Source organism: Aptenodytes forsteri, unplaced genomic scaffold (genome assembly GCF_000699145.1).
Source record: "Aptenodytes forsteri isolate BGI_AS27 unplaced genomic scaffold, ASM69914v1 Scaffold136, whole genome shotgun sequence".
In the NCBI taxonomy this organism is placed as follows: domain Eukaryota; kingdom Metazoa; phylum Chordata; class Aves; order Sphenisciformes; family Spheniscidae; genus Aptenodytes; species Aptenodytes forsteri.
In genome coordinates, this window is record NW_008796111.1 from 1,085,746 (window position 1) to 1,105,877 (window position 20,132).

Genomic DNA, 20,132 nt, shown 5'->3' on the forward strand with positions numbered 1-20,132 from the left:
CACGGGCGGGGGGGCCCGGGCCGGCCGGGCCCTGTGAGGGGGCCGGGTCGGGGAGGGCGGGAGGATGTCCGAGCCGCCGGGAATAATTCCTTCGGCGCCCTCCCCGCCGTGTCAGTAATGAGGAGTACCTCCTGCCTTGAGGTGGTCTTTCCCGCTGTGAGGGAAAGCGGGAACCATCAGGCGACTTTAAACATATAACGGAAAACGTGCTTGGTATCGGGGCAGGCGTTGGGACGGGCTGCTCGGGGGGGTGGTGCCGCCCCCCGAGGTTTTCCAGCCCCGCCTGGGTAAAGCCCTGCTCTGATCTCGGAGCTGATCCTGCTTTGAGCAGGAGACTGACCCCGGACTCGGTCCCTGCCAGCCCGAGGTAGCCGCAGGTTCTTTGAAAAGCCGCGGGAGAAGTTACTTAAACTTCTGAAATAAACCTTGTTGCTAGGGAAAGCTGGGTGACGGCATCCGAGTTTCACTGGTGGTGATTCAAAAGCTCTGTGTAAGTTCTCGGTCGGTGCTGTAGCCGATGTGCCCGTCTGGGCCTGAGGAGGGTTTAACCCTTAGGAAGAAGAGGATTAAAACGCCCAGCGGTGTTTGGGGTTGTTCATAGCGAGAAGCTGGGGAATCCTGTTCCTTCAGAAAACTGTTGTTTCCTGTTCCTGGTTAAGGGAAGTACCGCTGTGTCTTCCCCGCTGTAATTTTCATAAATCTGACATGATATACAGGTGTGTGTTGTCTGAAACACATACTGCTTAAAAACAGATGCAGTATTACTAGTTTTATTTAGAGTAGGTTATTACATGAACCTTGGCAAGCTGGCAAATTAATCAATGAGCTATAGAGAGTGATCTAAATTCTAGCCTAGCAGAAGTATTGTACAAAATCCTGCTCTACTGCATTACAAGTAACTCTTTACTTGTAACACTTGTTCTTACATAGCAAATGGTGAAGGAGTTTTACCATAAGGTTGGCTAACGAAGCCTGATGTACCACCACTATATCACTCCCTGATAGACGTTAGGCTTTTGGGGATGCCTCCTCCCTCGCTCTCATTTCTTCAAGTCCCCCGAGTACCACCGGGCAAGAAGCTGCTCATGCTGCTGCTGACTCCCAGTTCTGCGTGTGCTACTGGTTAGCCAACCAGCACACGCGTATCTGCTGGGCAGGCAGCGGGGCCACATTGCAGCATGAGTCTGTGTGGTGCTGGGTTCCCCTCAGCACGAGCGCTAATTTGGATGCATCTCTTCAGCCTGCAAAACAGTATAAACCTAGAACCTCAACATTTCTGTCAAGTTTTACGGAATTTGTTGATGATGGCAGAATTTAGGGAGGGGGTGGGGTTTGGGAGGGGATGTACAGGTACCCTGGAACTGTTCAAACCTTGTTTCCTTATGAAACTGGTTAAAAATTGCAGTTAGAATTTGAAGGTTTGTAACTGTTTGAGTAAGGCCATCGTGTAATTGTACAAAACATTTCAATTTTTTAAACCAACTTTCATCATCCAAATGTAAGGAATTACAATCTCGGTCCTTCCCTCATCTCATGCTTATTAGAGGAAGCCAGGACACACCAACTTTTGTTGTTGGGGTCATACATTTGATGTGTTTGAGCCTGCATCTTGCCTTAAATCGAAAGGAAGAGGATGTTCAGAAACTGGCACTTTATCCTATTAGTGGTCATTTTATTATTTCTGTATCAGGTGTCCCTCATCCGTCAATGATGAAGTGACTTCAGTCCCTGCACAGAGCACACTGTCCAGAAGAGCTAAAGGCTTTAGAATAACTGTAAGTAATTTTACTTAGGCTGACAAAAACCTTTCTGCCAGAATCAGATTAGCGCTGCTGGTGGATTTTTGTAAGATTGGCAATTGCATTATACCATTACCTCAACCGAAGCATCAAGCTCAAAGGTGATGGCTTTAACATTGCGTCTCTAGGCTTTTCTGTGTTGTGTTAGATATTGGTTAAGGTTATGCTTTTTTATGAAGATAAAAGAAATGCCGTGGTCCAAAAGCTTTTAAGCATTTGTTTAACTTCAAAAAGACACTTAAAGTTAAGCACGTATGAAAGAGTTTACAGGTTCAGGGTTCTAGGATGGAAGGATCTGATGGTTTCCTGTTGATTTTTCTTAGCTAAGCTGTTAAATTAATGCTCCTCTTCTCCCCCCTTCAAATTTCTCTTCATAATCAGATTGTGTTGGTTACTGGAACCCTTGATTTGCTCACTTGTTCTAAGACTTTGAACGCCAATGACTCTTACAGACACCTGCTATCAGTCCAACTGTATTTGGTCTTTAATAACCATGTTAAAAGCAGAAAATACCAGAAGCAGGACAATTATTTGTATTAATCCTAGCTTTACAGCAAAATAGTGTGCAATTCAAAATGGCAGATGCTACTGAAAGACAGCTCAAACTTTAACCAAGGCTGGCCATTGTTGCTCTCTGGCACAGAGGGAAATGTTGTTATTTCCAGTTTCCTTATTCACAGGTTTCCTTTCATTGTATTGCCCTTTCCCGTTTGTGGGAGAAGAGCCATGAAGAACCGTTCCTCATCTCCCCCTTTGCACGTCCATGTGGATGAAAACACCCCTGTCCATGTCCATATTAAAAAGGGTCAGAAAACCACACCTGCAAAATGCCAGGTAGGAGCGCGTAGCTGGGTGTTTGTAAGGGCTCCAAAGAGGAAGGAGAATGGTCCTAGAAGCACCACAAAATCTTCAAGGTCTGTTTTACCATTGTATTGGAACGGAAAGACTTGAATTCATATTCAGTGGTGAATTTTCAGTAACACGTCTTCTGTGTTTAAGATGATTGAAGTACGATACAGAATATATAGTTACTTTTCGTGTTCAAGTGAGTGATTGTGAGGAGTGTTGCTTCCGATGTGATATGGTTTGGGGGATTTTTTTTTTCCTTTTATTTCCTGGATTTGTGTCCTGATAATGGTTTTTCTTTGGCTTCATCTCTATTTTTGTAGGAAAGGTTTGAGGAAAGGTAATATCTAGGCATTTCAAACACCATCTTGATTGAATTAAAATAAATGTGCTTAGAAAAAAAGAGTCTGGATTCAAACCATCTTCTGGCATTAAGCACCTTCTCAGTCCGCTGAGCTATGAGTTTCTAGCTATCTCATATCCTCTTTTGTAGTTGGATGTTTATGTAAAGTTGTTCTCAAAAGGTGATGGAAGTTGCTAGCTCATTCTTCCTTATGTGCAGACGTCCTGTTCTAAGTCCTCTATTAATTTTGCGTTTGTTGCTAATGGCAAATATCATAATGGAGTGGGGCCTGACAGTGAAATCAATGACTCCTGTTAATTAATTGCCTGTAGGGAATATTTAGAACATGATTTTTCTCTAAGGTTAGAATTGTGCAAAACCACTTTAACTTTCCTTCAGTTAGAGCACCCCGAGTTCAATACAAATTAATGTGGATCTACTAGTTGACTGCAAAGCAGGGAAAACACTTCAGGGGCTTTTCATAACTAGTCACACTGCACTGTTCTTTTTTCTCTGGTAGTGCTGTTGTCAAATGATATAGCTGCTCTTCTGTGAGGTGAATGTGGAATGGAGAAGGGATGTCCCAGGTTGTTCCTTCTTCATGTGAATGGGTTGTATTGCGGTATATTTTTGTGTATCTCCATAGGGAGGAGACTTCCTTCCCCCCCGCCCCAATCTCCCACCCCTGGCCTGCCGGGTAAGGCTCTCATCACGTCACAAGTGCAGGTATCCCAGTGGTATAACAGAGTTGCTACGTGATAGACAAGAACGTACTACATCTAGCCATACTGTCAACCGAATGTGCAATAACCTTTCCTTCTGGCTGGTGTTAGCCGCCTCTGATGGCTGCTGGCTCATCTCACCTGATGTATCATGTGAAACACTAGGTGATATTTTTGTATGAATGATCTTTCATGTGGTTTTGCAGCACTAAAAATTGTAAATGGTTCTTTAAAAGTCTGTGATTTATTTTATTTTCTCTTTCTTCAGCAAAAGCACAAACAGAAAATGAAAGGGGATACTGTGAATGTGTGCCGAGCTGTCCGGGCGAAAACTAAGGCCCCCTGGATGCCCCCAGGCAAAACATCTGTCCGGGATTCCACCTGCAAATGGGAGGTATGGCTGATTTTGCACTTTAAAACAAACTTTAAAGTTTAGCTGAGGTTGAAGAGAGCAGTTGCATAGTGAGGGAGCTGGGCTGGTCTGAAAGAAAGCTACTGTCACCTACCATCCATTTTAAGTGTCTTCTATAAATCCTTTTCACTTTTTAATATAGAAAAATTGGAAATTAATTAGCAGCCTATGGCCATATCATGCCTTTCTGCCTCTAGAAGCCAGACAAATTTATTTGTTTATTGTAGTTTTACTAGTCCCCTTCAAGATCTCATCTGGAGGCACAGCAAGGGGCTGCTGTTCATAGTCTCTTCCGAAGCATGGAGCATTTGTGTAGTATTGTGTAATATTTGCTTTCTCATGGGTTGATAGTTTTGCCTTTTGTATTCCTGGTTCTTCCTAGATAAGAATTTTAACTTTCATTATTTTCTCTTCTTTTTCTATTCTAGTCTTTCTGCGTTCTTGACCTTTCCCTGATGGAAATGAAAGAGCCGTTTACAAACGTGTTTTTGCATACTAGCCTTATTGCAGTGACGTGACCTGGTCTCTGTTTTTGGCAGAGTTAGGGTTAGAATGCTGTTTATAACTTTATACTAAAAAAATGATGCCCTTTATTGCTTTACTACCAGGGACCAACTCACCGCCTAGAAATTACACCTCCAGATTCAGAAAAAATGCTGTCAGTATTGCGCCTGAGTGACCTCTCTACAGATGAGGAGGATGCTGTTTACTGCAAAATGAACGAATATGAAAAGAAGATAGATAGCCTGATGAATGCGGTGGGAACGCTGAAGAATGAGGTGAGGAGACAGCGTAAAGACCTGCTGACTTCGGCTCTGTAGCTGATCATTTGGCAGGAGGAGGCTGGAGGCTGGAGTCAAGTCTTGGTGCAGTGGAAGACTACCCAGGCCGTTGGTAGCTTGCTTAAAAAAAAAACAAAACAGAGTTGTTTAGAAGAGCTGAACTATCCTAGTGAGATCTTAAGCCCTACTATGAAACATTTTAAAACATTATCCATTTAATAAGGTATTGCTGTGCTTCAGTTTCCAAATAATCTGTCTTCTTCAGAAACAAGTGTGGTACAGTAGTTCAACCCCCCTCTGTGTTCTCTCTTCAATTGTTTGTAGTGCTCTTAACTGCCAAATGGGTTGCATGTGTCATTCATGAGGAGCAGTAGTCAACTTCTGAGCCCCATTCAGCTCTTAAGTAGTCTGTACACAACTCCAGTCACGCTACCAGCAGTGACACTGAGCTGCCACAGAACCTCCTGAGTAATCCAAAATGGGTGGATGGAAACAAAATGCCAGGGACTATTTAGGTTATTTTCACCCAGTTTCCTGGATCTCACAAAGCAATAGTGGAGCAATGGGAGCCATCTCCAGTGTGTGAACTGCTACCAGAGCTCCTTTCCTGCCATGTTTGAGGTCTGTCACATGTCTCATGGCTGATGACAATTTTTGGTATGTGACTTAGAGCCAGGACGCTTGTGTCTCCCTGTGTTTGTGGGATGGGAGGTATTTCCAGGCAATGAGTGAATTATACCCTTTGTGCACAGGAACAGCCTGGAAGCATCTAGGCAAAAAAAAAAAAAAAAAAAGCATGATCCTTTGTTGTTTGGTGCAGTTGAATGGCTGGTTCACTGCTTTGAGATGTGGATTCTGTGTATCACTTTAAAAACACCTGGTTTGTCTGAAGTTCTATTTAAATATCTTCATCAGGCCAAGCTGCAGAAAAAGGAGGAACAGCAGCAAATGACAAAGCGTCTCCTTGAGGAGCAGAAAGAAGAACTGAATGAGGTCACACAAGAGCTGGTAGAAACAGAACATGAGAATACACTGCTCAGGCGCAATATTGAGCGCATAAAGGAAGAGAAAGATCTGACTGTGTAAGAAAGCTCCGGTTCCCCATTGCTACTGCAAGTAGTGGTATTTACAGCGCACCTACCTCCTTTATTGCTAACATTATTTGAGGTTGTAGTTTGTACCCTGGGTTGCAGTGCTGCTGAAGAACTGATGTTCTTGGATTTTTTTGTCACCTTTTAGAAGGGGGACTTCAGCTGGCAGTAGCTGCAGAGGAGAGCTCTAGCATGATTACTGGAATCGAAAAAACTACTCTGAGAGGAACCTGAGAGCAGTTGGCTTGTGTGGCCTACTGGAGGGTCATGCTAGCTCTGCAGTTAATATTTTGAAGGTTAAGAGATGCTGTTTGAATTGGGATGATATTGGTAGAACCACAAATGAATAAATATGGAGCTGAAAACTAGAGGAGAATTTTTGGCCTTTGTGAAAATCATACTGAGACAGGAATGACAGCCCCTGAGAGGACTGAACCATGTTTTTTTTTCTTAGTGACGCTGAAGGTCTCCAAGTCTGATGTTTTTGCGTCTGCTTTGTATCTAAAGAATTAGGGAAGTTTGTGTCTCCAGGGGGACACTAGTGTTTTAAGAAAGTTAGTTTTATTTTTTCCTTAAGAAAGATCACTTGGAAGTTAATACTGTGTATTCCCAAGCCCTGGCTAAAAACTTTGAGCTGTATATCTTGGTGTGCTTTCCTGTTTCACGTTCAGCCATTTGGAGTCTTATTTCCGGTATGGCTTAAGTGTCCAGGAAGAGCATAGCATTGTGTTTTGTGTTTAATAGTGTGTGCAGGCTTTGGTATAAACCCGATTTGTCCCCTTTAAATTCCTGTTTCATAGCTGTGGTCCCAGCAAGCTCCTGGTGTCTACTTACTGGCTTCTATCAGATCAACTTCCACACTGAAAGAGGGCAAATCTTCAGTAGTGTTTGTTTAGAGCTTTTATCCTCTGATTTGAGGGTTTTTGAGTTTTAACCCAATCAACTGTACATCAATAGTGGCTGGTACAGCTGTCAAAGCTTCTTGTTTCTCTGATGGCTGAATTCTCATTACAGGCTACAGAAAAAGTACTTGCAGCATGAGAAGGAGTGTTTGATGTCCAAGCTGAGCGAGGCAGAAAGGGATGGAGCAGCAGCAGCCAGGCAGATCCATGCCCTGAAAAATACAATTGGGAGACTCAACATTGTAGGTGTTGTCCTGTTATACGGCTGTCTTAAAAATGTAATGTTACAGTTGCTGATCCAGAAAAATGTAAGGAAAAGTGGAGGGATTTAACATGCTTAAGGTGTTTGCTAGTTTTATTTGGAAGTGGGTTATTTACTTGCAGTCTGCAAGTAAATACTTCTGCACACGTGGTGCTGACTATTGCACTGCTCATGCTTGTATCAGCTTCATACATTAATTCCAAGTGAACAATTCTTCTCTTCTCTCTTCTCTTCTCTTCTCTTCTCTTCTCTTCTTTTTTGGTTTTGGTTTTTTCTTTAGGAGAAACACATGAGCAGCTCAGACATTAACACACTGACAAGACAAAAAGAGCTTCTGCTCCAGAAATTGAGCACCTTTGAAGAAACCAACCGGACACTACGAGAACTTCTCAGAGAGCAGCACAACCGGGAGGTGAGCAGTGCTGTGTGCTTGAACTTGGATGATTACCGGAGACTATGTTGTCTTGTGGACTGAAATGGAGTTTGAGAGCTTTTAACTCCTCTCTTTTTTTTTTTCCCAACCCTGCTGTTGACCCTGTGTCATAAAGGATGGATAGTTTTGTTTTGTTTTCTTTTTTTATCCCTGCCTACGTCATAGAGTAAGACTGACTTTTCTGCTGTGAGGATGTTAGAGCATCTAAGTCTTCAACTGTATTAAAAGGTATAGGCACTACTGTGTTGCCAACTCTTTCTCATCTGGATACAGCTGTATCTGCTGGTCATGCTAGTCTGAAATGTTGCTGCTACAGTTGCAGTGGCTGAAGTCTGAAGACTAGATGTGGCCTTAGCTAATGGGAGCCTGAGGATGTTCAGAACTTTATTTTTGTAGGCCGTAAGAGCAATAACAGAGAAATTGTAAACAGTTCTGTACTGCTTGTACAGAACAATTCTATACTGCTTGTAAGAGCAATATAGAAGTGAAATTGCTATTCCTCCTGTAGTTTATACTTCATTTGAGCAAAAGCAGGCTGATGGTAACAGTTCTTTCAGCCACCAGTGAGACTGGATAAAAGGACTGAGTTCTTCCACGTGACTCTCCCTGAGTAGCACGAGAGTTCAGAAAGATCTTAAATTGCCATCGTGCTTTTTATTATAATCTTTGACTGAGAAGTGGGAAAGCTTTCTGAGATAGGTGATGATATGTGAAATATTTAGCAAATTTGATGCTTCTGAGTATCTTCTGAGAATTGCTGCTGCAACTGGGAGGAAATGGTTGATTTGCCCAGTTCCTTTTAAAGTATCTGTATAAAATTGACTTTTTAGTTAACAGTTTTTCTCACTTATTTCTTTTGTAGAAGGATGCTCAGAAGATACTGGAGCAGCAAGGAGCACTGCTGAAAAGGCTGGCTGACTCAGATGCAGAGAAAGTGGTAAGCAAACCACAGTCTCTCTTTTTTTTTCCTTTCTTTTTTTAATGATAAAGCAGAGAGATCTAAAATGACAAGCTTTTTTTTGTCTTGTATTCAACCATCGAGTCTTACACTAATGCCTTTTAGATCAATAAAAAATATTTTGGCTTTTGTGGTAATCAGAGCCACTACATTGCTCCTCTGGTTAACAGCCTACATTTCAAAGTGGATAGGTTTTCATAGCCTTTGAAATATAGGGGCTTAGAATGGGGATAGCACAACTGAGACCTACATATAAGAGCACTATTAGGATTTACAGTATTCAGCTATAAAGGAGAACTTAAGCCTGTTCTTACTATGTTGAAGTGCAAACGATTCTGCTTACCTTTTCTTATGGTACTGAATGTACAAAGCAAGAATTCTACTACGTGTTTCTTTAAAAAGAAAACTCTGAAGGTGGGAGAGAAAAAAATACCTACTGCGAAAATACCCCTGACGGTTAGGATAGAATTCTTCAGTTTGGAAATCATCTTATTGTTTTTGTTTGTTTATCATGTTATCCTTAGAGATAGAAAAGCACAAAGAGGGTAAGTTTTCTGTATCTGTTTCTGTCACTGAATGAGTGAGTGACCTGGTGCCAGTTTTTGTTCATTTCCTTATCTGTAAACTGAGAAAAGAGTTCTTACATTGCCAGAAGTTATAAAACTTGCTGTAAGACATAGGTAATGCCCTTTTATTGTCTGTGGAGTATATAGTCCTGTCAGGTCCTTGTTCTTGACTGGGTATCCTATGCCCTGTTACACAAATTGTGTATCCCTTTTGCTTTCTGCTTGAGGAGAATGCAGCCTGTTTTTCCGGGGGCTGAGGATGCTGTTGCTGTGGATACCAGACAGAGAGTGCTGTGGATCAAAGCGTCTCGGGAGGGAGGGAGTTGCACCTCTTTCCCTCCACCTGCCAACCTAAATGTGTTTGTTACTTAACATCTGAGTGGTGTTTGTTTTCCCAGCAACTTCAGATGAGGCTTCAGGAGAAAGAGGAAGAAGTGGACAGTCTTACCGTTCAGATACAGGCAGAAAAGGTAGTTTCCTTTTTCTGTTTTCCCCTCCCTGCTCCACCTTCCACTTCTGTAGAACCACAGATAGTCCAAAATATGGGTTTGTACTTGCAGAAGATTACTTTTTAAGGGATCAGATGACTGGCTTGCTTATAAAACTAGACAGACAGCTACCTATTCCCACATAGTTGTGGATTCAATTTTCTGCTGATAAAACATCCATCACAAAGAAGAATAGGCAGTATTCTCTTTGTTTGGGCTTATCACTGAATTGCCTTTCTGTTTAACGTCCCGTTGGTTCCTGATGTCAAATTCCAGTCTGTTCCTCTGTTTATGAAGTAAAAAAGGAATGTAGTGGAAGAGATCAGATATGAAGGATGTTTTGCCCTAGAACAAATTTTCAGGCCAGTCATTCACATCTGATGTAAAATAAATGGCTACTCGATTGTTGCCCATGAGTAGAGGAGCTGTGAGGGTCCCTCTGAGGTTTCTTCACTGAATGGTTGCATATTAGAAAGTGTTCCTTCTATTAGCTCGTTGAGGAAAAAGGTGTGTGTCTTGTTTGCTTCTTATTTAGGACCAGGCAAAGACAGCATGTGAACTCTCCAAATCTATGGAGGCTGTGAGAGGCCATTTACAAGCACAGCTGCGAAATAAAGAAGCTGAGAACAACCGTCTGAGTATACAGATACGGGTATGTTTTCAGTGGTCCCTGGGGATTGTCTCTTCATTTACTCTCATGAACTGAATTGACTGACAAGGGAAGTAGCACTCACCAACTGTTCTTCTACTGTGTCTGGTAGCCCGAAATATCGGCTGGTGATGTTCATATCGCTAACACACACCATACTTTTCAAATGAAGTAAGAAAAGAAAAAGCTTTTCATTTCTGACGCATGAAGCAAAATCAGAGCCTTAAAGTCTATGTGCATTTATTAGATTATTTTTTTTCTAAGTTAATTACTATGTAATTATTTAAAAGATGTCTTTGGTTTAGTCAAGCGTCAAGACAGATCATAAACTATTTAATTTGCTTTCTGGGAAAAATGCTGTGCCATGAGTTTCTGCATTTGATCACATTCATGAATGCTTTCGACAGTATTAATGAGGAGGAGAAAGTTCCCCTGGTTTATCTTGGTCAAAGACTTACGTTTAATGTATCTGTTGATGTTGTGATGATGTTGTGATGAATATATGTGTGTTAATGGTTTAGAGGAGCTTTAGTTCTGTTAAGATATATAGCTGCATAAAGCAACATTATTATATGCAAGCATTTCAATTAATAAAGAGAATGTTCTTAGGTAGATCAACAGACTGGTAGACCGGTATTTATCTTGGTCAGGAGAGGAAATCAGTATTCTAGAGAGCAGCTTGTGAAAGAAGAAAATAAGACTTTTGGAAGGAAAGGAAGACTTGTCATGCTGACATGTCTGTCAGCATTAGGACAGGATTGTGTAGGTGAAATGTGATTGCAAGTACCTCCAGGCTGGAGGTTGGGGGTTTATGCTCAGCTCTCTCCACTGTTTCTAGGAAACTAGTTGCTGCTTTGGGTGTGCAGGTATAAGGGCATTATTCCATGCGGTGTGTTTTCTCTCCCTCTGCAGAATCTGGAGCGCAGTGAAGCTCAGCATAAGGCAGAGATGGAACATATCATGGAACAACTGAAAGAACTAAGGCAGAAGGCAGACCGTGATAAAGAGGCCCTGAAGAAAGCCATCCGTGCACAGAAAGAGCGGGCAGAGCGGAGTGAAGAGTATGCAGAGCAATTGACTGTCCAGCTAGCCGAAAAGGTACCTGGTAATACAGGAGGAGAGACCTCATTTCAGATCATGCATCTCAGTCTTTGATTTCTGGTAGCAGCCCTAGGGAGAGTCTCTGCTTTCAACTAATGAGATTTATTTCTGTCTTGATGCCTTGGCCCATTTATGCTAAGTTTAGAACAAATCCAATTTTCTCAGCTGCCACTATATTCGCTGCATGTCCTTAACTTAGGACATGCAATAACTTAGATCATTCTAAACTAGCAGCTCTGATTTTTCGCCTGGTTCTTTAGAACCATCTGAGGGTTGACAAAAGCCAATGAAATAAAGCCTGGTGGTTTTGGCTGAAAATTCTGAATGGAGTTGGTTGTTAATCGAGAAAATAGTCAGAGCAGAAAAGTACAAAGACTTAGAGGTGTACTGGAATTTCCTGTTGAAAATGGCTGAAGGATATCAAGAAAAAGTAGAAAAGTTAGGACTAAAACAAATCAGAAGAGAACATGGATTTCACACTACTTGATTGTTTTTTTTCCTTCATTGTTTTTAAAATTCCAGGGAGCCACTAGTAGAATCTTAGCCATGCTTTGTATTTGTGATAGTTCATCTGCCTTCAAAGAGGATTCTTCTTTCGCTGCTGTTATGTCTGTTGGCTGACAGTAGTGTTGGAGAACACCTCTCTCTGAAGGATCAGGAAGAATAAAAATAAATACTTGTCCTCAATATTTTAAAAGTCTTAGTGAAGTCTCTGCACATATCATGCTTACCCATATCAGTATCTCTGCATATTGTCTGCATATCCCATATCCAGTGACATTTTTGTCACCCTTGCTCTTTTCCTCATGTATTTCTTTTGTTTGGTAGGATAGTTATGTTGCTGAGGCGCTGTCTACTCTGGAGTCCTGGAGGAGTCGCTACAACAAAGTAGTAAAGGACAAGAGTGACCTCGAACTGGAAATTGTTACGCTGAACAGGTTAAAATAAAGCATGAGTGGGGATGAGTTCTAAGTACAAGGATAATATAATTTCATTTAATTTAATAATTTCATTAAATTGAATAATTTAATTGGATTGCTTGTAAATATCCAAGCAAAACCAGCGCTGCCTAAGGGCTAGAGCAGAGTTTGGAGAGAGAGAGAGAGAGAGAGATGTGGCTTCTGCTGCTGACTTGCCACAGCAAAGGCAGGCTTTTTAAGGGTTTGCCAACCCTTAAAACTCTCTGTTCCTTTGCCATTTTGTAATGCTTTGAAAGAATTAAGGTTATATCTCTTTTGAGATCTGTTTGAGATGCTTGAATGGAAGGGATTAGAACAGATAGGCAATATAGTTCATGCCAATTTTGTTTTGAAGCTAAATAAATGTGTTTGTATCAGTGCAGTACAGTTGTTGCTGCAGGAAAAAATAGGTAGGTACAAGACGAGAGAAGTACCTCTTTATCCTGTGTATCTTGGAGGCAATGCATTTGAGCTCCAGGGGACAACTCAAGTTAACTTCCAGCGGGCTAAGAAGATTGAGGTAGTAGAACAGTGTAACAGATAGGTGTGCATACATGACTGGAGGAGGAAGATGAAAGGATAGGGAAAAGCCATGTTTCTGAAGCAATTTTCAAGGGTTAGGAGTCTTATTCTTTCTTGTCATTTAAGGATTAATTTTCCTTTTGTATGGCAGCCGTGTTGCAGACTTGCTGGAACAGCAGACAACCCTGGAGGACAAGATGCGGGAGGACAGAGAAGCTTTGGTGGATAAATTGCATCGACAGACTACAGAGACCACTTCTTTCAAAATGGAGAACGAAAGGCTAAAGGTCAGTTATTCTAGGGGTTTGAAGCTGAAATGCTAGGGGGAAAAAAGGAGAAATTATAACAAGCTGCTTGGCCTCTGAGGACAGAGTTGAATTGCACCCATTGCTGCCGTTTAGTTTCAAACCAGTTTTCCCATAACCTGAGTATGGTAGGGCAAGTATGCTGGGAAGAGACACAAAGAAAGAAAGTGAACGTTCTAGGAGGACTGGGTTTCTTCCACATTTTGACTAGGAACATCTCCAATCCAAGTACTGTTTCTTCCAGTTGGGATCTTATATCTTGTCCTTACATCTTCGTGCTGCTGGCCAGAGAACAAACAACTGTAGCTTGTGCAGAGAGAATGGTAATCTCCAGAATAAAAAAAATGGCTGGCATATTTCTCCTGTCATCTCTTACCACTGGTGATCTTGTAGGTGACCTACATAAATTTCTTCTTGGAAAGCTAGGCATTGATCCAAATAAGGAGTGGCCCTAATCCAAGTAGCACAGCTCATTCAGGCAAATGGCAAGATTGCACATCCATCGCAAACCTCTGTGCTCTGCTGTTGTAAATTTGGCAATCCTCTGAAGTCTGGAAAGTTTTGCCAACTTACACTGACAAAAGTCTTTTTTTTGAGTCTAGACAATATTAGACAGCTAGCGTGGCAGTTACTTCCAAGCACTCAATGGAAGATGTTTTCTTTTTTCAGGCTAGTGTGGTCCCAATGGAGGAAAAGCTGAACCAAGCGCAGATGGAAGTGCAGCAGCTCAAGAGCTCCATCAGGAACTATGAAGGGTTGATTGAAACCTACAAGTCACAGGTAGGCACCTTATCAAAACCTTCAACCCTTGCACAAACATGTTTTCTCCCTTCACTGTTGTGGCTTATTCTGTAACGCCTTAACCCTTTGCTTGCTCTTGGAGGATGTTGCAGTTTCATATGGTTTTGGTTCTTTTGTCTCTATTAGCCTTACTTTTTCTCAAACGGCAGCGTCCAGACTGCCATGTGCTGTATGCCGAAGTGTGGAAGACTTGCCTTCCTCACTATGTGTTGATAACTTGGTCATTAGGAAGAGCTGACTCCCCCAGCAGAGATCTTGATTAATGGAAAAGACTGGTTTTAATTATTTCAGTTTTCCCTGCTCCTTTTCGAAAGGTAAAGGAAAATAGTGAGATGCTTTCTTCTGCCTTTTAGTGTGGCAAGTACTGTTCCTTGGCTGTTTTTGGGGGGGGATTTTGGATATTGTGGTAGTAGGAGGATAAGGCAAGAGAGCAGAACATTTGATGGAAAGCCCAAATGATCCAGGTGGCAGAAGCAGAAAGTGAACTTCCAAATACAGTTCTGGGGTGGTGGTTAGTGTGGCAAGAAACTTGTTGCTGATCCTTGAGCAGTTTTAGTTACTCCAAAGCATTACACATTTATTGAAAACTATATACAACAGATAAAGTATATGGGGTTTTTTTGAATGTCCAGGTGTTCAAGACCCGAATGGAAGCAGATGATGTGGCAGCAAAACTGGAGAAGTGTGATAAAGAGAACAAGACACTAAAGGATGAAATGAACAAGGAGATTGAACTGGTAACTATTCCTCTAAAGACTGATATGTTGTAGACATTCATGGATCTTAATGTTCTGAATGTAGTGAAAAATGGCTGCAAATAGGAAATAAAAGGCTTATCTTGAGTTTGCCTTTTCCATTAGTTTTTATCAGGACTTGTTCATTCTGTAAAATTTATTGAACGTTTAGCAGCTTCTTTTTGACTATATGGCATTCTTCAGGGGTGCTTAAATTGCTTAGTGTGTCCTTTGCTGCAGAAATAGTGGTTTAGAACAGTGGCCTAGGCAGGTTACACCATTGTCTGATGTGGAACAGCTGTTCTCAAAAAAGAGCTTGTACTTCTAGTAAAATTGAAGCCCAGGATCCAAAATACTCACTCATTCTCACTCTGTCCATAGGGAATGCCGAATCCTAAGAGAAAGCCTTTTGGAGTAGGAGAAGACCTTAGGCTTTGAACTCCAATGCTGGCCAAATATCCACACAGTGTCAGCGTGGTTGCAGACTAACAAAGCTTCACTGAAGTTGAAAAATTTTTTAGTCTTGACCTTACGAACATTTGAAAGTTCCTCATGTTCTCTTCTTTGATTATAGGCACGTAAGCAGTTCCAGAGCCAGCTTGCTGAACTGGAAAAGCTGCCCGAGATCCTAAAGATCACAGAGACACAGCTAGCAGAATGTCAGGACCAGCTTCAGAGTTATGAGAAGAAGAATGTGGACCTGTCTGTCATGATTGCAGATCTTCGTCAGCGGGTAAGGGACTGGCAGAAAGTACCTGCAGCACTGCAATCCGCAAGTCTGAGACCAAGATGAATTTCTAATCACAGGAAGGTTCAAACTTCGTCTCTGTTCTCGTCTCTTTTTGAAAAGATTAAACGTGCACTGCAAAATAAAGGTGTGTGCCATGTCTTTGTGCAAGAAATTAACGGTGTAGCTAGTAGCATTCTGTACTATTTGAAAGGTTTCTCATCCCTTGGTGCAGAACCTTATTGGGACTTGAATAGCAGCAGTGACAACACTTGCTAATACCAACACTCGCTTCTGTTACTTCCATCATCTTGTCAGCTTTCCTTCCTGTGGTTTTCTGCTGATTGTGCTGTCCCAGCCTTGTTTTCTCACCCTGATTTCAGGTTGTTTTCCCAGTCCTTGTTTTTTGTCCCCAGAAGGACTGCGTAGGTGTTGCAGGGCAACTATAGACAGGCATGACTTCTACAACCATGCCTCAAGACACAGCAAATGATCTCGCAGTCTGACTGCTTTACTCTGTTTGGCTTGGAATTATAAACCTTCCTGGTTTTTCAGGCTCTAATGCCTTTGTGGGCTGCTGTCATGTATATGGCTGCTTTCAATGTGTGCGCTTCGCTGTGCTTACAGGTGGCTGCTCTGTATGCAAGCATTTGCGGACCTGGCTTTTCGTTTGCAATACAGAAGAATTTTCTCATACCTTTCCAAACATTAACTGGAAGCACCGGCAAAATGGATGTTTAGTGCTTTGCTTTTCTAGCCACTGTTCCTTTTCTGGGGCTCTCCAGAAATTATGAATTGAGCATGTTTCCTTCTGGAGAGTTGCATACGTTTTAGGTGGTTGGTCGTGTGTGTGTACTGACTACTCTGTAAAGTAATTACTTACCGTAATTTTTAGATTGAGCTCCAGGGGGACAAAATGGAGATGACAAGAGAGAGGTATCAGTCTGCCCAGGAGGAGAAAAAGCAGCTCACCTTGAAGGTGGAGGAGCTAGAAAGGTTAGAAATATTAGGCTCTCTTGCTCTCTTAACCTTCCATTTCCATCCTTTTCCCATTGTTTTTTCAGGGGATTGAAACAGCTTCAGTCTTGTTCCAGTCCCCCACGTGCCTCCAGGATTCTGTGCATTTGCTTACCCCACAAGGATCTCTAATCAGTAGCTGTCCACTGGAGAGAGTGTGATATGTTTTTGCAGCACCTGTTATGAATGTTGTTAGAAAGGATGATGGCTTACGCAGCAGATAAACCAGCTCCTTGCCCAATCTAGCCTGACAATTTTGAGGTTACTACATATTACAGTATTTTTACCCATGTTTATAAATTCCTTTTAGTGACAATGTCTGGTAAAATGCAGGTATGTGGGTACTCTGTCCTTCAATCTTTGAAATTTTGATTTGAGAAATGGAGAAGTGTTTCTTGGGGCTCTCACCTTTCAAGGAGGAATAGAATCTATTCCCAGACTAGTCAGGACATGGCAAAAAGGCAGACTGAAACACACTCCATCTAAAATGAATAGGTTTCCTTCCCTTATTGTCTTAACCTAGAAAACTAGAGACAACGAGCGCCCAGAACATAGAATTCCTTCAGGTCATAGCAAAACGTGAGGAGTCAATCCACCAGTGTCAGCTGCGGTTAGAGGAGAAGACCCGTGAGTGTAGCTCCTTGGCACGTCAGTTGGAGATGGCCATTGAGGATGCCAAAAGACAAGTAAGTAATTTCTTGTGTTTGTGAATTCTCCCAAAACTACCCTGACTGCAAAAGGGGACCAGCGAGAATGCTGGAAATACCTCCTCAGCCTATGACCAAAGTCGTGAAAATCATTGTATTCAGTGAAATAAATAATAAAATGTGCTGGTATTGTTTGTCAGCACTTAAACCATTGAAAAACTGAACCCCGCGCTCCAGTTTGCGACAGAAAAGAGGAAAGCACAAGACTGAGCTGCTGCTTATGTACGAGAATGTGTGCGGTTATACTTTATAGAGCTTTTGTGGGCAATGGGGTAGGGAAAAACCATTCTTCCATGGAGAACCCTTTAACAAAGTTGTTCTGTTGTTACACGTAGGTGGAACAAACTCGAGAACGAGCAACGTCTAGAGAGAGGGCAGCCCAGTCCAAGATGTTGGATTTGGAGACCCAGCTGAGTAGGAGTAAAACAGAGCTGAACCAATTGCGTCGGAGCAAAGACGATGTGAGTGACTTGCAAGGGATACTCTTGCCGTGCTGGTGGTGTCCTGGCAGCAACTGGAGTCCATAAACCAAGGTCCTATGGATTGCTGCAAAAGTCACGCAGAGCTGTGTCTGAACGTGCCATGCTGTTATATGTGTCCATGACAGATGTGTGATATGACATGTCTGTTATGTCACTAATTCAGGAATGCAGACTCTAACTTGCTTCTTGCTTATAGCAATGATCTGAATGAACTTACTCTAAACTTACGTGTACGTAAGGAAAGAATCAGACCTTTCTTAACGTTCAAATGAGATTTGCACCAGGTATCAGGGACAGATTTCTACTTCATTTACTGTGCTTGGTTATCTGAGAGAGAATGCAATTTCTCTTCTAGAGGAAAGGATTGCTTCTAGAAGAAAAAAGGGGAATCTTTCATAATGTCCTATTTACCCTGCTTGTTCACTTGCGTTTTACTTGGAATTGGGTTGGCGCATGGATGAGGCCAAGTTGCTTTTCGGAAAAGTGTGTTTAATTCCCCATAACTATAGCTAATCAGTTTTAAAAGTCCAACTGATTAGCTGTGTTGTCTCCTGTTTTTATCAGCGGGTTGCTGAATGGAGTTCAAAATGAGCAGAACAAATTATAAATATCATAGCACCATCTATGGTAATGTCACCTACTGCTGTGCTAATTCGTGCTCTCCTCAGCACTTTTGGGGAACAGTTTAAGTTTAACGTGAATAGGATGAATGTTGCTGTCTCTCAGCCTGTGTTTTGTGCTTCTTTATGTAGGCAGAGCGCCGGTATGAAAGCCGCCTACAGGATTTAAAGGATCGGTTGGAGCAGTCGGAGAGCACCAACCGCAGCATGCAAAACTATGTCCAGTTCCTCAAGTCTTCCTATGCCAACGTTTTTGGAGAAAGTGCCTTGCTGGGCTCCCCCAGCCGCTCTCGTTCTTCTCCATGAGGACAATGCTCTCCCTGCACCTCTGCTTCTATGCACAAAAGGAACCCTATTTCAAAGCCATATGTTATCTAGAAAATAGGTTGGCGTTTCAGGGTCGCTGTCAGGAGACGTTTTCCTCTTTTCCTTGCAGCATGAGACAATAAAATGAGGGTGGCATATGTCCTAAGTGTAGGGTATCAGCAATACTGGTTTGGTGTTGGAGGTTGGCGTTACACCATAAACTGTGCCCCAAAACCAGATGATTTTGCGTATGACAGAAAAGATCCTTTTCATCCTGTAAGGTCCCGATGGTTTCAGCTCTTAAAACCTGTCAGCGGTTTGTTGAGCATGTTAATGTTTATAAGAGCTCTTTTCCTTTTCATGTTTCTTTTTTCATTCTGTTTCTTTGCTGGGGAGATCATGTGGGATTTTTTTGTTTGTGGTTTTTTTTATATTTTTTTAAACTATTGAACATTGTATTGATACATTGGATGATAGGATGGTGGGAGAGGGTCCACCCACCAGAAATGTGAAGCTGAAAATAACTTAAGTGCCTGGGCTCTACACTTACAAGAGATTATCTCCTGAACAACCACAGTGTTCATAAACAGTTTTGTACCAGAAATAGTGATTTTGGTTTTTGGGGGGTTGTTGTTTTGTTTTTTTTTTTTACTTATATACTCTCCGATCCTCACCTTTTTTCCTGAGTGTGATGCTAATGCTACTTTACTCCTCTCACCCTGATTTCCTGATCCTGAATATCCCCAGGACTGAGCCAAATCCATCTGAATTCAAAGGCGAGATTGCGGTTTAACCCCAGTGGCACTTCGGTCGGGGTCTTGGTGTGAATGCCACGTGAGTTCAGGGTGTGCGTGAAATACTGACTTGGTCTTAAGCCAATTAAAGAGCAGCTACGGATACTCAACTTCTTCATCGAACCAGCCTGCATGTTCTCCTGGAAAATCAGGCCTTCAATGTGTTGGGTCCCTAAAACTCATGTGCTTTCTGGTGCCCTATTCTTTCCAGTAAATGGTTCTTATGGGGGCAAAAGTAAACATTGTTTTCATTTTTATCCCTTTTGTATCCTATTTATGTGCGACGTGGTCATTGGGTGGTATTTGTCATAAAGGTTTTCTAAGTTAATCGAGAGTTCTGTAATTGTGTGTGTGTGTTTAACACTTTAAAAATCCTAAAGGTGCTATGGCAAAACAAGCAATAAACTACATTTTAATTGGCTGTGTTGGGGATTTCCTCATCTGTGTGCTGTGCCTAGGGTCTTTGGCCCTTATTTTGGAAGAACAAACACATCCCAGGGCTGTCGGTGCAGGCAACTGCGCACCAGCCCCTTTCCCTGTTCTATGGACGGCAGCCTCTCCCTGCCCCTGCAAACCGGGATAAACGCTGGGGTGCAGGCTGGCCTCCAGCCCTCCCTCCCGGGGCTCCTCCGCGAGAATACACAAAATAAGGGGAAAAGCGCCGGAGGTGCCGGTGTTTCACGGCCCTGCCCGTTTCCTCGCCGCAGCGCCCCCTCCCCACGCGAGGTGCCCCCGGCGGGACTCGAACCCCCGGCCTAGGGCTCGGCGGGGAGGGGCAGGGCCCCGCCCGCCCGCCAGGGGGCA

The 20,132-nt window shown here is 42.4% G+C and overlaps 1 protein-coding gene across 1 annotated transcript; it reads left to right on the forward strand.

Annotated features, from left to right (window-relative positions):
* The first annotated feature begins 1,690 nt into the window (after positions 1-1,690).
* Positions 1,691-19,704, forward strand: ODF2 (outer dense fiber of sperm tails 2). Its single transcript, XM_009286893.2, has 20 exons — positions 1,691-1,775; positions 2,480-2,633; positions 3,979-4,104; positions 4,731-4,901; positions 5,820-5,986; positions 7,010-7,139; positions 7,440-7,571; positions 8,455-8,529; positions 9,515-9,586; positions 10,140-10,256; positions 11,166-11,351; positions 12,183-12,292; positions 12,987-13,122; positions 13,810-13,920; positions 14,574-14,678; positions 15,250-15,408; positions 16,298-16,398; positions 16,943-17,105; positions 17,462-17,587; positions 18,361-19,704. Exons 2-20 carry the CDS (start codon positions 2,526-2,528, stop codon positions 18,532-18,534), a joined length of 2,469 nt encoding a protein of 822 aa, XP_009285168.1. The 5' UTR covers positions 1,691-1,775; positions 2,480-2,525; the 3' UTR covers positions 18,535-19,704.
* The last annotated feature ends 428 nt before the right edge of the window (positions 19,705-20,132 follow it).